At 45.5% G+C, this 15,227-nt stretch overlaps 1 protein-coding gene across 1 annotated transcript in view; it reads right to left on the bottom strand.

Annotated features, from left to right (window-relative positions):
- Positions 1–15,227, bottom strand: part of AGPAT5 (1-acylglycerol-3-phosphate O-acyltransferase 5) — a 638,261-nt gene that overhangs the window by 105,377 nt on the left and 517,657 nt on the right. Inside the window, exon 7 of the mRNA XM_085610831.1 lies at positions 1,560–1,683. Within this exon, the coding sequence (XP_085466957.1) occupies positions 1,560–1,683 (124 nt within the window). The remainder of the gene's footprint in view (positions 1–1,559; positions 1,684–15,227) is intronic.

Here is a 15,227-nt window from a genome sequence, read left to right as displayed (position 1 = left end):
TTTGTGGCCCTAATGGAGGGAGTCGGCAGGGACCAACCATACATAGTGCGTCATATTGCACACATATGGCAACAGTGCATCAAAATAATACTGAATCATGCCCCTTTTCATTGGGAACTCCCCATCTGAATATTAGCCCCTGTTCATCAAATGATGAAACATATGTCCTTCCAAGCCTGGCAGGAGGGTGTGTGTGAGACCTTGGGACACGTATACACAGGCGAGTTCTTCATTACATATGAACAGGCCTATGACTTTTTACACTAGGACAGGGACAATATTTACACTATGCTGGACTGGCTGATATTGCCAGGACGACTTGGCCCGCATAGCCAGCTGCCCCACTAGACGTAGAACGGACCTGGGCGCAGGACACCACCTAATAACCCACCTATACAGGGCCATGAGACAGATTTGTTTGGTCCATTACCTAAATCACGTGTAGCATGGGATACAGAACTTGGAATCCCATTGGTGGACAGTGAGTGGACAGCTATTGCTGTGCTTACACGCACAGTGTCTTGCAATGTCCGGTTTAAATTGATTAATTATAATTTCCTTCATAGAACTTATGTGACCCTAAAGACACTTCACCACATAAACCGATTCAGATCTGATGACTGTCCACGATGTGGTGCCAGTAGTGCTGCCTGTATACACTTAGCATGGTGGTGCCCTGAGGTTCGGGGCTACTGGACATAGGTGGTGTTAGAACTGCATAGGATCCATATAGACAACACTGCACCATCTTGTTTATTGGGGCACATGAGAAGACCAAAGAAGAGTGAGATGGCTTATAAGTTCTTGCACTTGGCCTTCGTGTTAGCTCAACGTAGAGTGGCCATTACTTGGATGGGACATCCCTTCCCCACTGTGGAATACTGGCCATGAGATGTTCTGGAATGGGCCCTGACTGAAGAGTTACACATGAAATTAAATAGGAGAGATGACAAATTGGTAGAGGACCTGAGTGATTGGAGGGAGCTCAGTAATGCCGTTTTAAAACCGGTAGTAAACACTGACCCCGTGGAGGATATTAGTTCTGACGCGAGTGCAGAAGAGGATGAAGGTGAATGAATAGGACTGTCTTAGCGATGTCAGAATGTGACGGCTTCCTGAAGCCCCCTTTCCGAATGGAGTTCTGGTATAATACTTCCTAAGTGAACATGTTGCCCCTGTGTAGTCAACCTGATCACTGATATTTTACAATAATATACTGCTGCCAACTGTTTTTGACAATGAAAATAAAGGTTAAAAAAAAGCATTTAGCCTCCAATGATGCATTCTAGGCACTGAATTTAATTTTTAAATAGTTTCACTTATTTCAAGGTGGCCGCAGGTAATCTTTCCATAACAAAACTGGCACATTTTGTTCTTTCTTAGTTTCCTAATGGATACATTTCCATTCCCTCCACCCTTACCCAAAACCTCCAACTACATTCAATTAATACTCTCAAACTAAACAGATAAGCATCAGTTTTCCTGGACAAGTCGGCACAGCATTAAGACTGCATTAACAAATTCTGCAAATGATATTAAATTATATCACTGCCACTCACTCATCCTTGATCTCAAACCGTCCGTGAAGCCATCTTCGCATAAATACTTGTTCTCCTGGAATCTCTTTCCGGTCTATACGCTCTACAAGTATATGAATCTTTGGGCATTCCTTGCACAGAAATTCTATCAAAAAAGCAAAGGTTGCAAGATTAGAAAATGTACTGTACAACTTGTTTGAAATCAATCTGTAAAAATAGCTTCTTTTCAGACATTCATATTCCTGCTGTGATCCGTAATTATAGTACTCAAAATAAATCTGTATGGTTATGTGTGCTTGTTCATACAATTTACATAAAAATATTTTTCATAAAAAACAGTAAAATACCTTGATTGGCTAAGCATCTGAGTAAAGATCTTTAAGAGTCGTATTTGTACCCCTCTTCCATAAATGGCAGCAAACAAAACCCAACACATATTTAGAGGAGCACAAGGTCATTGTTACCTACTGTACTCTTTAAAGTGGTCTTTCGCCCAACCAAATCGCTATATTCAAATACCTCACTACCTCTCTGCAATTCCACCCTAAATTACATGTTCCCAAAATATATCTCTACTCTCCCTCCTCTGGATGGAAATAATGCCGGTTTCTCCACCTCGGATTCTGCGTTATCTCTAAAATCTCTAATATAATGTCCACTCAAGCTACACTCTTCATCATTGTACCCTGTCCTGTCTTCACTCCCCCTACATCGTTGTCCGACCCATTGAGCCCTAGAGCATAAAAGGTCTTTGCCCTTTTCTCCAGAATGCTGACCTACTTAACATCCCTTCAACCACTCACTTCAATCTTTTTTTTTTTGTATAATCTTTTTATTAAACATCTTGCAAAGCATGACATCAATATTACTTCCGTATGACATATGAACTGAAGTGTTTCGGCATCAACATTAGCATTACAGTACATCTTATAGTGCCCTCTTTTTCGTTCCATCTCTGGCAGCCTTACGGTCCCATCATCCACGCCCCCTATATGTGTGTCCCTTCTAATCTGCTGAGCCACTGGCATCTGAGTCCGATTCATCGGGCGGGTGGGGGGGCTCACAGATATTCCCACGATAATTGTTCCAGCCACCCCAAACCCTTTCCCACTTTTTGGGACACCTCCGGTGGATATATACTGACTTTTCCGCCACCATTGCCGTATCCATGTCTTTGCACCATTGATCAAGTGTGGGGCAGTTTCTGGATCCCCAGCGCTGGGCAATGTTACGCTTGGCTATCGTCATGCCCAAAGTTACCCAGTCTTGAGCCACCACATTTAAATCTGTAGGTTCCCAGATATTGAGCAGGCAACATCTCGGGCTTGGGAGTGTTCCGATCTGTGTGACCTGGGACAACGTTCGCATTACCGCCATCCAGTACTGTGTTATTTTAGGGCATAGCCAGATGGTGTGGTAAAATGTGCCCTCCTCCCCGCACTGACGGAGACAGAGCGGTGTGTCCGCCCGACGTATTTTATGTAGGAGTTGCCAAGTGTAGCATGTACGGTGCAGGATTTTTAATTGGACTAGTCACAGTCTTGATGGGATTGCAGCTACTCTGGCGAAGGCTAGTGCCTCCCGCCAGTCCGCCTCATCAATCTCTCCAAGTTCGTGTTCCCACTTAACCTTAAGCGCTACCATAGGGTCCTTCCGGTTATTAACTATTTTCTTGTATGTCAATGAGATTGCCCTTTAGCGGAGGTGGTCCGTCAGGAGTCGATCCCCCAGTGGAGAGGCCTCTTCAGGCATCGTACCTGGTGGTATTAGGGACTGCAGCGCATGTCTGACCTGCAGGTATCGGAAGAATTCTGTCTGGGCCATGTCATAAGTGGCCTGAAGATGAGCAAAGGTAACTACCTCACCTCGCTGCCACAAGTCCCCCACTTTGGAAATGCCTATTTGATCCCAGCCACGAAATCCCTTTGTCCTTCCCAACATTCCTAGTCGCTTTGTCTCCCATAATGGCATCGCCAGTGTGAACACTCACTTCAATCTTGTCACAACACACAATGTTTCCAACCCACAATTTTAATACAGCTGCTTAAAAACATACTACCAAATTATCCACATCATCATCTTTATTATTTTTGACTTAGCAGCATTCCAAACCACTAATTATCGTTCCTTTAGTTCCGCCTCGCAGGGGACCCAGTAAGTGAAATATATGTTTTTTTAGACCTTAGTCTTTAAACAAAGCACAATGAATACGATGTACAAACATGTAAGATCAATAACTAAAATCGGGCCGAACTCCCAGTTAACCATATTACCACAATTCATCCTACCATAAAAGAATCAGATTTTTCGTGAAACTTCATCCACAGACAATACAAATCACCCAAAGGAACAGGTTACATCCAAGAATTGCATTTCCAAGAATAGATTAACAATTTACCTCCTATCCCAAATATCATAATTTTTTATACGGGTTTTAATAATAAAAAAAATGTTGAGCTAAAAACCACAAATATCCACAAAAAATGTTTTAGATCTGTTTTAGTGCTCTGAAATCGCACTTATGTTTCATCTCTGATCTCTCGTTCTTCTTCACCTGGAATCCTCTAATCTCCGCTCCAACACATTTACTTGTGAGCGTCCCCATTGCTTAGTTCTCAGTCCCTCTTTTTCTCAGTTTACACTACATCACTTTAGGGCATAATCTCCTCTTGTCTCGTCTTTTCCCACCCCATGTATGCTGATAACACTAGAGATATTATTCTGTCCCTTCCTTCACTCCAGCTATACGCCCGGGGTCTCAGAATGTCTAATTGTAATCCACAACTGGCCGATACCCATTTATTAACTCACCTGAACAATCAGCTTTAGTAACATCCTTTTAATCTGGACATTTCCACCTTCGCCCGTATATTATTACTCCACTCTTGCTACTAGAAACCTCTGCATGCTCTTTAAATCCAACATAAAGCTGCATTAACTCATATCCACCACATTTACTGCTGTATGGTTGTCTTTTGGTTGCAAACACTTAACATCTGTAAAATGCGGCCTCAACTTCCTATTGACATCACAGAACTTATCAATAGCCTCGTAACTTGTAAGTAGCATAATTAGCAGAACCAACTACTGTGAACAGTTTCTTATTGGTTGCATCCAGTACTCGCTAGCAGAGTCAAAGTCCCCTCCACCAGTTATAAACGTTGCCACACAGATCTGCTTTAATCTTCACAGGCATACTCCCACCTCACATTACCGAAACCAAGCAGGTTAGCAGTCATTTAAATGTCAGTCACTCTACAAACTACTGTATTTAATTTTTAAAGACATCCTTACCACTGCCCTTCTTTACCTATAAAACACTGGCCAGATACATTCCCTCTTACAATCGGAGATAAGCTGTCTTTAACCTTTTTGTTAATCCTTAACCATAATCTGTGCCTCATCCAGATTTCAATGCTTCAGCCTGCTTGGACTAGGCATTTAAACTCTTACCCGAAGATCTCTATGAGCTATACTATCTATCATCATTCTAGACGCTATTAGATGCCCTAATTACTGGTTTCCCACTTTACCTAATATTGCATACAACAATATGCACACAGTCTATACATATTTACACTTGTAATCTATATTAAGTATATCTAGTTCATGTTGCGCTCAACACATTTCAGATTTTCGCCTAGGCCCCAGCTCGCACTTACCATAGACTGGTCCTTCGACCAGTCTAAGGTCCTTGACGACCTGGCCGTCTGCCTCAAGGCCCCACCTCACTGCGCTCCTCCTCTCCCCCTCTGCCGTCCTCTTGCTCTCACTCACTCTTTTCATGCTCTCGCTTATTCGTCATTCTGACCGCTCTGTGCTTTGACCTGTGCTTTGTCTTTTGTGCCTGTTTTGGTGCTCTTTCTCATCTTTATGCCCGTTTTGTTGCCAGGTTTTTGTGCCAGTTTTGTTGCCTTGACTCATTTCAGAGACTGCTTTTTAGGTCTCGCCTGACCCAGCGCATGCACTGGTCTGGCGAGACTTATTGAGAGGGCTCCAAAAAGTGCTACCAGGCCAGCCTAGAGCTACAGTGCATGTGCACGGGCGCGCGCTCCGCGCTTTATCACGATTACTTTCGCGGCCGCATTGATGTTTGATCATGATGACGATCACTTTCACTTTCGCGGCCGCAGGGCCGCTTTGCATAGCCAATAGGTCTCGCTTTTGGGACCTTATAAGTATTTAGTTATGCAACTGTTGCATGGCTAAACACTTATAAGGTCCCAAAGGCGAGACCTATTGGCTATGCCAATGCTTGTTCTGTGTTTCTCCTCCTTTCACCCCTGCTTCTCCCCTGGCTCCAGGGATCCCTACGCCTTCCCACCTCCATCCTCACCTACCCTGTTCTCCCTTGTTTTCCTCATGCCTTACCCACCTGCGGATTCATGCCCCTCCCTAGCCCCGCCCCCCTCCCACTTCTCCTCTTCCTAGGACCTACTTAATGGCAGCCGCTGGTGCGCCAAAGACAAGTCCGCCTGCACCTGGCCACGCCACGGACCCTGATCCATCCGACCACCACTGCTACACTTCATCCGACTTGCTAGCACTGAACACCAGATGCAGACATGACTGCTGCCCCCGCTTCACACCTCATTGCATGGTGGACCTTTCTCATGCGCTCACTGCTGCTTCTCTTGCAGTGTCACTCCTCCACCACCCACTGCCACAACACCAGATCCCTCTGAAAACAGGCCACAGAGATCTGGGACCTTATCTGAACGCACTACCCAGACATCCTTTTCTCACCCAAACCTGGCTCAACTCGTCATCCACTACCGCCATCACCAAGGCCATCCGCAGAGACCGGCATCACAAGCCCAGGAGGAGGTCTCGCTATCATCCACAAAGACACCATCACCAGCACTACTCTAAACGGACGAATCCACTGCTTTCATGGAACACAGGCCTTTCTGACTACATATCAGCCACTCAAGCACCCACGCCTAATAACCTTCAGGACCATGCATCACCTTCAGTAACCACCTCACCGACTTCATCACACCCATCTCCATCAGATCCAAAGATTTCTTACTGCTCAGCGACCTCAACCTCCAGCTCCATCTCCATCTCAATGGCCCAACAGATCACACCATCAACAACCTTTCTAGAGCTTTGACAACATTGGACTACACAGCTCATTAAAGGCCCAACTCACATTCCTGGGCTCACCCTCGACCTGGTCTTCCCAGCCGGCAACAAGATCACCTTCAGTCAGCTCACCTCGCTTACATGGACGGACCGCTCCATCGTACACTTCTATAGCAATGCGCCCAACTCCAGCAATCTGAAGTTACCTTCAACATCAGTCAGCACTGCAACCTGCCTATCCTCACAGACTACCTGCAGAACAACCTAATCAGATTCACAAACTGGATCGCAGACTGCACTAACACCTTGACTCCCCTGAAGAAAATCAGGAAAACAAGAACTTGCGCTCAAGCATACTAGCACACAGAAGACCTGAGAGACTCCAAGCTCTATTGTGAACAACTAGAAAGGAGATGTAGAACACCCAAGATAACAATTCTAGAGCCATCTTCAAATTCACACTCAAAAGGTACCAGGCGCAGATCAAAAAAAGCCAGGAAAAGGGCCCTCGGCCTAAGACTAGAATCCTGCTCCAACTGCATAAAAGAACTTTTCAACATAGTCAGAGATTTCACCAATCCAACGACAGCCACCAACACCATTACCCCCTCACAGGATCTCTGTGACAACTTCTGAGACTTCTTCTCGAAGAAAATACTCAAGATCTACACCAACTTTGTACCAGAACCCAGCGCAGAAGACATCATAACGCAACCACCCACCATCACCAAGAGTACCAACCATCAACCTATTCACCACAGAAGACACCGCAGAAATTATTCAGACCATTCATTCTAGATCCCCTACTGACCCCTGCCCTCACCATATTTACAACCTGGGAAGAAAACGGAGCAATGCCACCTTCACCACCATCATCAAAGTCCTTCATCCTTAGTGGAACCTTCCCGGATAGCTGGGAACACGCAGAAGTCACAGCTCTCCTGAAGCAATCCTTGGCAAACCTGAAAGAACTCAGTAACTACAAAACCATTTTGTTTTTTTCCTTTAACATCCAAAGTCCTGGAGAAAGATCAACAGACAAATCTCTGCCCATCTAGTACAGCACCAACTCCTTGACTCCACCCAGTCAGGGATCCACAGTAACCACAGCATGCAAACCCCCCTCCTGGCAACAACAGACGACCTCTGGTCCATCATGAACAAAAGAGAAACCGCAGCTCTCATCCTGCTCAACCCCTTGGTGGCATTCAACACAGTCTCTGGCACAGTTAAAGTTGTGGGTGGCTAGGCTTTTATTTGCTGATAACTTTGGAGTGGTTAAGGAATCGGCATAACATCTGACTGACTTTTAAAATGCGAAGCCCAGTGCAGGAAGCGAAGGTACCAGGTAGAACTGAGAAGGAGCGGGGGGAGTTAAAGAGGGAGGGGAAGGTCAAAATATCCCTGATATGGTAATATGTTTGGTGCTGTTATCACAGACAAGTAAGACTTTTGGCAGAACCTTAGCATGTTTAGCTTACCCTTAATATATTTCGTTTCATCCATATCTGCCAAGCTGCGACACAGTAGAAGTGTTCATTTGCTAATAACTTTGGCACTGGTTAATGCATCTGCATGATAGTTGACAGGCTGTAAGCAAGTTAAGCCGAATTCAGGGATTTCAGGTTTCAACAAGATCTGACAAGAGGGGCAAGGGTAAAGGGGTGGGAGAATATGGGCTATGTGGGGGGTCTAAGAATATACATAGTGGATGTTAGCCTGTACTTGTGGGGCTGAAGGACCTGTGCACCAGTATTTGGCTGCTTGACCTTGCCTTTGGATATACTCTGGACATAACCATCCTTGGATGGCTAACCCCTGCTCCACAAGGTGGCCATATGGCCGGGCCTAGGACATGCCTTTATTACTTAATGTTTTTAAGGCTTGGTAGGCCCTGTTTTGGGGTATGCAGGCCAATCTTTGCTATCAAAGACCCATAGTGCAGGACGGGAGCAAAAAGCTTCTTTGTGCAATCAGTTGCTATTTACTTTTAAATTTAGGCCCGCAGACAGTCTGCGTACCTAGGTTTAAGGACTGTCCAGTGACTAATGGTCCAGATATCTCAGATGTTTATTCCTTTCAAGCCCATCACCAAATTTTTATACCTTTTAGTTCTCAAAACCTACAGAATGGATTTGCACCAAGCGAAGCCACTTTCCTGAGTAAAGTACGCGTTTCAAACTAAGTTTGGTGCAAGTCCATTCAGGTTTTGTTTTGTAGTGGAAACTAAGATTCTTATGGAAGTTAAAATAGGAATCATTGCATGTTTGACTACTCATTAAGTGTCCGCCTCCCTTAACAAATTTGCATTAAACTTCAAATATCAAGTGTAAAATTAACAGTTCAAGTGTCTGCCAAGTGTTGTGCAGATACATAAATATGCAACAAAGTTATTAACAAATAGATGATTTTTTGACAGCCAATTTCATTTTAATAACCCGAGTGCACCAAAGCTTTTAGCATATGAAAATATTTTTGCACCCCCTTTCAACTTTGACTAACAACTTTAAGGATCTGCAGGAAACTTGCCATACCCACCGAGGCTAAACATAATAAATGTCTGCCAAATGTCATGTAGATTCACCAATGATACCATATTTATTAATGATAAAACACTTTTTGACCCACTCTCCCATTTATGGTGCCTCCCCTTGACTAATCCGCACACATTTTAGAAATATCAAGAGCAATTTAAACATCCTGAGAATCTACCAAGTTTTGTACAAATTGTTCAAAGTCCATAACGTTATAGGCAATGCAAAACGATTGTAATGATTGTAATGATTGTAATGATTTCTCTATAAAACATGATTTCTCTATAAAACATGAGCAGAAAGAGAATCCCCAGGTGGGAGACACTGCCTTAGAGCCGATGATGCTGAGGCAACGTCATCCTCTTGACAAATCCTTTTCGCTGCATTCAACTGAGAGATGTACCATGCAGCGAGATGTTTCAGCATTCTTGATGTTCCAAATGAGTACTTTTTTCCAGTATCTAGGGAAACATCCTAGTGGTAGGTTGCATGTAATCCGGTTCACCAAAACCCTTTTCTCCTGCAGGAATAGAGAGAAATCCCAAACAATGTACTGTGGTGAGGTCTGTGCCTCCTCCTGGTGTTCCTGTGAGCGTCATTATCCGTGTTCTCCTGCAGATGTAATTTTTGTGTTCTTGGATGAATCCCCAAAAATTAGGCAAGTACAAAAAAAAGCCATCAGAGAACAGAGAGGCTGTGAATACTTTTAAGTGCCACTCCCTAACAGCAGTAAGAGGGCGGAAAGGTCTTGAGAATACATCAAAACAATGACATTAGCCAGAGATGTCGTTTCACTGTCCCAGAGGTACTGCAGTATAATTTTCAGGTTTTACGGTACCACAACACTCAAAGATATAAACATTTTACAAAGAATTAAAAGACACCTTGCTTATTTACACCTGGAGGAAACCCGTAGGCTCAAAGGTTAAAAAAACAAAAGGACCAACAGGCATGGTTTGACAAGATAACATGTAGTAGGCTGAAGCTCTATGTAACTTCACCAGTGTCCTACAGAGTTCTGAGCCCCTAGGATAAACAAGCATTGGCATAGACAATAGGTCTCGCCTTTGTGACCTTATAAGTGTTTAGTTATCCAGCACAATATCCTTGGTGCAACAACATCAACTGTTGCATGGCTAAACACTTATAAGATTCAAAGGCGACATCTATTGGCTATGCCAATGCTTGTTCCTGTGAGGAGCTGGAGAAACGTTATCAGGGACAAAGACGACAAGGACAAAGACGACAAGGGAAGAACAACAAATAAAGAAGTACCTCAATGACAGCGCAATCAGCGGAAGGACAGCAATCAAGCTGAAGCAATCAGTACTTGATCCATGCTATAGCTGAAAGGTCCATGCTACAGCTGAAAGATGGAAGTGAAGAATGCATACACTGGCACTAAATATGAGTGGCAAAGAAGCCAATGAATGGTAAGCAATGGGTGGGCTACAAGCCCCTTGTTGAATACAGTATCTCTCGAGAGGTGGTGGCACATGCAGCACATGTTCTGTTGTAGACCACACTTAAAAAGAAGGGGGGAGGGGGGGGGAAATCAGCGGCTTCCTGGGCCTTAGAGATGAGGATTTACAGTGTGGCATAGTTGAGGAGTATGCCTGATACAAGGGTATATAGAGGACTACTTGTGAAGCTCTGTGGAGAGTGTGAGAGAGGCTGCCCCTCTCTCGTAAAAAGCTTATGAACGGGTCGTGTATTTCCTAGAGGCCCAGTGTGTTTTCTGCCTTACATTAGCCTAACTGCACATGGAAGCCAGCATTTGCTATGCACACGTTACAAAAGAACACACTTGTTTTGTGCTACGCATTTATTTTTCAAAAAGGGTGCACATGTTTTTGTATTTAGTTCTACTGCTGGGATTCAAACAGATCATTTCATATAAGTTTGAAAAACACTGTGCTCTATTTTCTCTGTAGTCGGACACTAACACTTAGACATAATAGAGTAACCCAGCTGCTGTTTTGAACATGCAAGTCTTATCATATAAGCTGGGACTTGCCTTTTTGAAAACAGAGGACTCATTCTCGCAGAGCAAAGGTCCCGAGACGAGAGAGAGCTCCACTGCCTGAGTTGCAGAACTACTTATGTATGCCATGTATGGGTTCCCCAACTAATCCCAGGGATATATAACAAAGCTGTTTCCATAGTGAGGGTAGACTCAGGCAGATCTGTCTTTCAACATGACAGGGCTTTTTATAGCGTACCGTCTGTTGATTATGATAATAACATTTTCCACCTGTATGTCTTAATTACAGCACAGTTATTACAAAATAGAGCACGAGTTTCAATAAATATTGTAATCTTTCTTCGTGTCTCTTTTCTGTTTCCTGCAAATACTTATGAGTGAGAACGAAAGGTGATGGCCTGATACCGCCATCTCTGAGAGGGTCTAGAGTGTGTTCTGGGGTGCCAATTTACTTGTTTCTCTGGAAAGGTTGAGAAAGCAAAAGGCACACAATTGATGGACGGACTGCATTCCGTCCATCAATAGTTCTTTTTGCATTTGTCACCCAGAGTGGGACGGGTATGCTCAGACGTGAGTCGCGTGCTCTCCATGCCACTGGAATCAAGCTATCCTGGCTGAAGAGGGGTGAAACCCCGAAACCGGTCCTAGGATGCTTGTTTCCGGTCCAGGGAGGACCTGGCTTGGCAGTTCGGGCTGGACTGTTCCCATGAGGACCAGGGTCAAGACTGATTTGCATATGGCCAGGTCTAAACTGGGGTGGCATGGTGAGCAAAATAATGATGGATTTAACCCAGATCTCTTGACTGGGGTGAATGTTTTGATTTGTTCTGCATTCCGTCCATCAATATTTCTTTTTGCATTTGTCACCCCGAGTGGGACGGGTATGCTCAGACGTGAGTCCCGTGCTCTCATGCCACTTGAATCAAGCTATCCTGGCTGAAGAGGGATGATACCCCGAAACCGGTCCTAGGATGCTTGTTTCCGGTCCAGGGGGACCTGGCTTGGCAGTTCGGGCTGGACTGTTCCCATGAGGCACAGGGTCAAGACTGATTTGCATATGGCCAGGTCTAAACTGGGGTGGCATGGTGAGCAAAATAATGATGGATTTAACCCAGATCTCTTGACTGGGGGTGAATGTTTTGATTTGTTCTGCATTCCGTCCATAAATAGTTCTTTTTGCACTTCTCTGGAAAGGTTAGCAGAGAATGAAAGGCACTAATAACCTAGTCTGGATTTGGGCCCATAGGTTCTGATGTGGTATGGTGACGGAGTCCCTACATACTGATGTTCTGTGGTCCCAGGCCTAGTTCTGTTCCTAAGCAGAATCCCTGCAACATGGTGTGTTGGAGATGGCCCTTTTTGCAGGGTTATGTCCAAACCTTTTGCTTCTTCCTTCTATTTTTTCTTGACCTGCTGTTGTTGGTGGTTTTAGGACTCTGGATACTTTCCACTGCTAAGCGGTACAGAAGGAGGTGGTGATGGACGGAGCATCAGAACCAATCAAACACTCACACCCAGTCAACAGATCTGGGTTTGATCCATCACTGTTCTTTAGCCCACTCTGCCACCCCAGTTCAGACATGGCCATATGCAAATCAGTCTGACCCTGTGCCTCATGGGAACAGTCCAGCCCGAACTGCCAAGCCCTGCCTTCCCTGGACCGCTATTCAGTGCTAAAGTGCATATGCTCCCTGTGTAAATTGTATTAAGGACTGGTGTTTCCACGATTGGCTGGTTTGATTTACTAGGCAGTCCATAGTACAGTGCACCGTGTGTGCCCAGGGCTTGCACATCAAATGCTGCTAGTGGGCTTGCAGCACTGGTTGTGCCCACCACACAAGCAGCCTGTAAATGTAACAACACTGGCCAGCAATTTCAGACCCTGTGGGAAGTCTGTAACTGCCATGTCGACTTGGCAAGTGTACCCACTTGCCAGTTCCTAATCTTCCCTTTTCCTATATATTAGTCACCCCTAGGATAGGCCCAAGGTACCCCTGTGGGCAGGATGGGCAGGATGCTGTGTATATTAAAGGTAGGCCATGTATTGGCGTGTGTGACATGTCCTGGTAGTGAATTACAATGCATTTTGTTTTTCACTATGGAAAGGCTATCTGTCCCATAGGAAAGCCTGGGAGTTAATTTTTAACATTTTATAAATATATCTTCCCACTGGGACCAGATAGGAAAATAAAGTTTAGTAAGCCTGAACTCAGAATCTAAAGATGCATCTTTTAGTAAAGGCGATTTTTACATTCTGTGTTTGAAAATACTACTTTTAGAAAGGTATTTTCTTGCTTAGCCATCCTGTGTGCCTCTGCTCCGATGTGTATTGACTGTCTGGCTTTGGAGTGACAGGGGCTTGGGATGTGCAGTGGCTCCAGAGAGTCTGGATGAGTCAGGGCTGGGCTGAATAGACCTGGGCTGCATTCAGATTAGTGGGAGGAGTTTTCAATAGCACCTGAATAGGCCCCATCTGCCTTGAACAATGCTGTCTCCGCCTCCTGCTGGGAAGCTGGGCCAGAGAGGACCAAACTGGTTTAGACTAAGCACAGAAACTCTCTGCCTGAGAGAACAAAGGAATTTGAGCTATAAAATGTGGGGCCCAAACACCTAAACTTTAGAACTCTTATTGAACCAAGAAGTCTGCCAAGAAGGAGAGCTGGAGAAGCTGTGAGGAGAGACTACCACTTTGCTGTGTTGGCCTGCAGTGGCTGCTTCTGTCTTGTGCAGGGAAAGGACTGGACAGAACTTTCTGCAATTTCTTTTGTGAGTTTCTCCAAGGGCTTGAGATAGAGCTTGCCCCCTGCTCAAGAAGTCTCAGGAATAGCAAAGACTTCAAGTTCTTCTGCCATCAACACTGGGGACTGAGTGTTTTGTGCTGCAACAGAAGAAAAGCAGCCCGACGCCGCTGCCAATGCCGTGCTCTGAAGGCACCGCAGAGGGAACAGCTGCAATGCCGCACCCCAACCCTGGTCTCACCGATGTCGCCACCTGACGCCGCCACCGAGCCGCTGCTTGCACCGCGACCTGTGGGCAATGCACTCTGCACCACCTCGCTTCACACCGTTGCCTTGGTATCCCCGACACTGCCGCTCCACACCGACATAGACGCCGCTGCTTGCACCGTGGTTCGAGGGCACCGCTCATAAGCTACACGATGCACCGCCCTCATCCCGCAGCGCAGACTTGGCCTACCGACGCCATCTACTCCAGTTCGTCAGCCGACGACAGACCTTCCACAACTACGACGCCACTGCTTGCACCATAACCTGCCAGCACTGTGACGAGCACCGCATCACTTCGCACCGCAGCCCTGGTCTCACCGGCGCCGCTGGATGACCGCCACCGAGCCGCTGCCTGCACTGCGACCTGAGGGCTCCACACGCTGAACCGCTGCACTTGGCACCGCAGCCCCGACGCCTGCTGACGCCGGCACTCCCGACTTCAACTGCAAGGTGTTCAATCTGCAACACGTGTGATTTCCAGGGCCCAACAACTCCTGCACTGACCTCCGGAACCAACGCATGCGGACGCCGTACTTTCGGGGCTCAACGAGAGGTCGCTAACGCCCTGCATTCCTAAAGGTACTATTTTGCGGGTCTTCCCGACACTGTAGCTGGACCGCGACACTGTGGTCAGCCAGAACTGTTTGGATTTGTTGTTTACGACGCCATGATAGCCCCAGATGGAGCTATCGACTTCAAGGAACTAGATTTCAAGTCTATTTTGATAACTGAAGATTTCTAAGTACTGTATTGTGGAATTTTATGATTTTGGTCCTGTTTTAAGTATATAAAATATTGGATATTTTTCTAAAACTGGTGTGGTTTCAGTTTGTAGTGTTTTCACTATATTACTGTTGGTTATGTGCAAATGCTTTAAACACTGCCTCTAAGATAAACCTGACTGCTCGTGCCAAGCTACCAAGGGGGTGAGCAGTGGTTATTTTAGGAGTGTAACTCCCTTATCCGGACTAGAAGGAAGGGTCACTACTTGGACAAAGGTGCAAACCCTTGCCAACTAGAGACCCACGTTTGGCCTGGTACTTATTCACAGGTCTCTGAGTAGTGCTTCTGAGTATCC

Source organism: Triturus cristatus, chromosome 6 (genome assembly GCF_964204655.1).
Source record: "Triturus cristatus chromosome 6, aTriCri1.1, whole genome shotgun sequence".
NCBI classification, from domain to species: Eukaryota; Metazoa; Chordata; class Amphibia; order Caudata; family Salamandridae; genus Triturus; species Triturus cristatus.
This window is presented reverse-complemented; position numbering and strand designations above follow the sequence as displayed.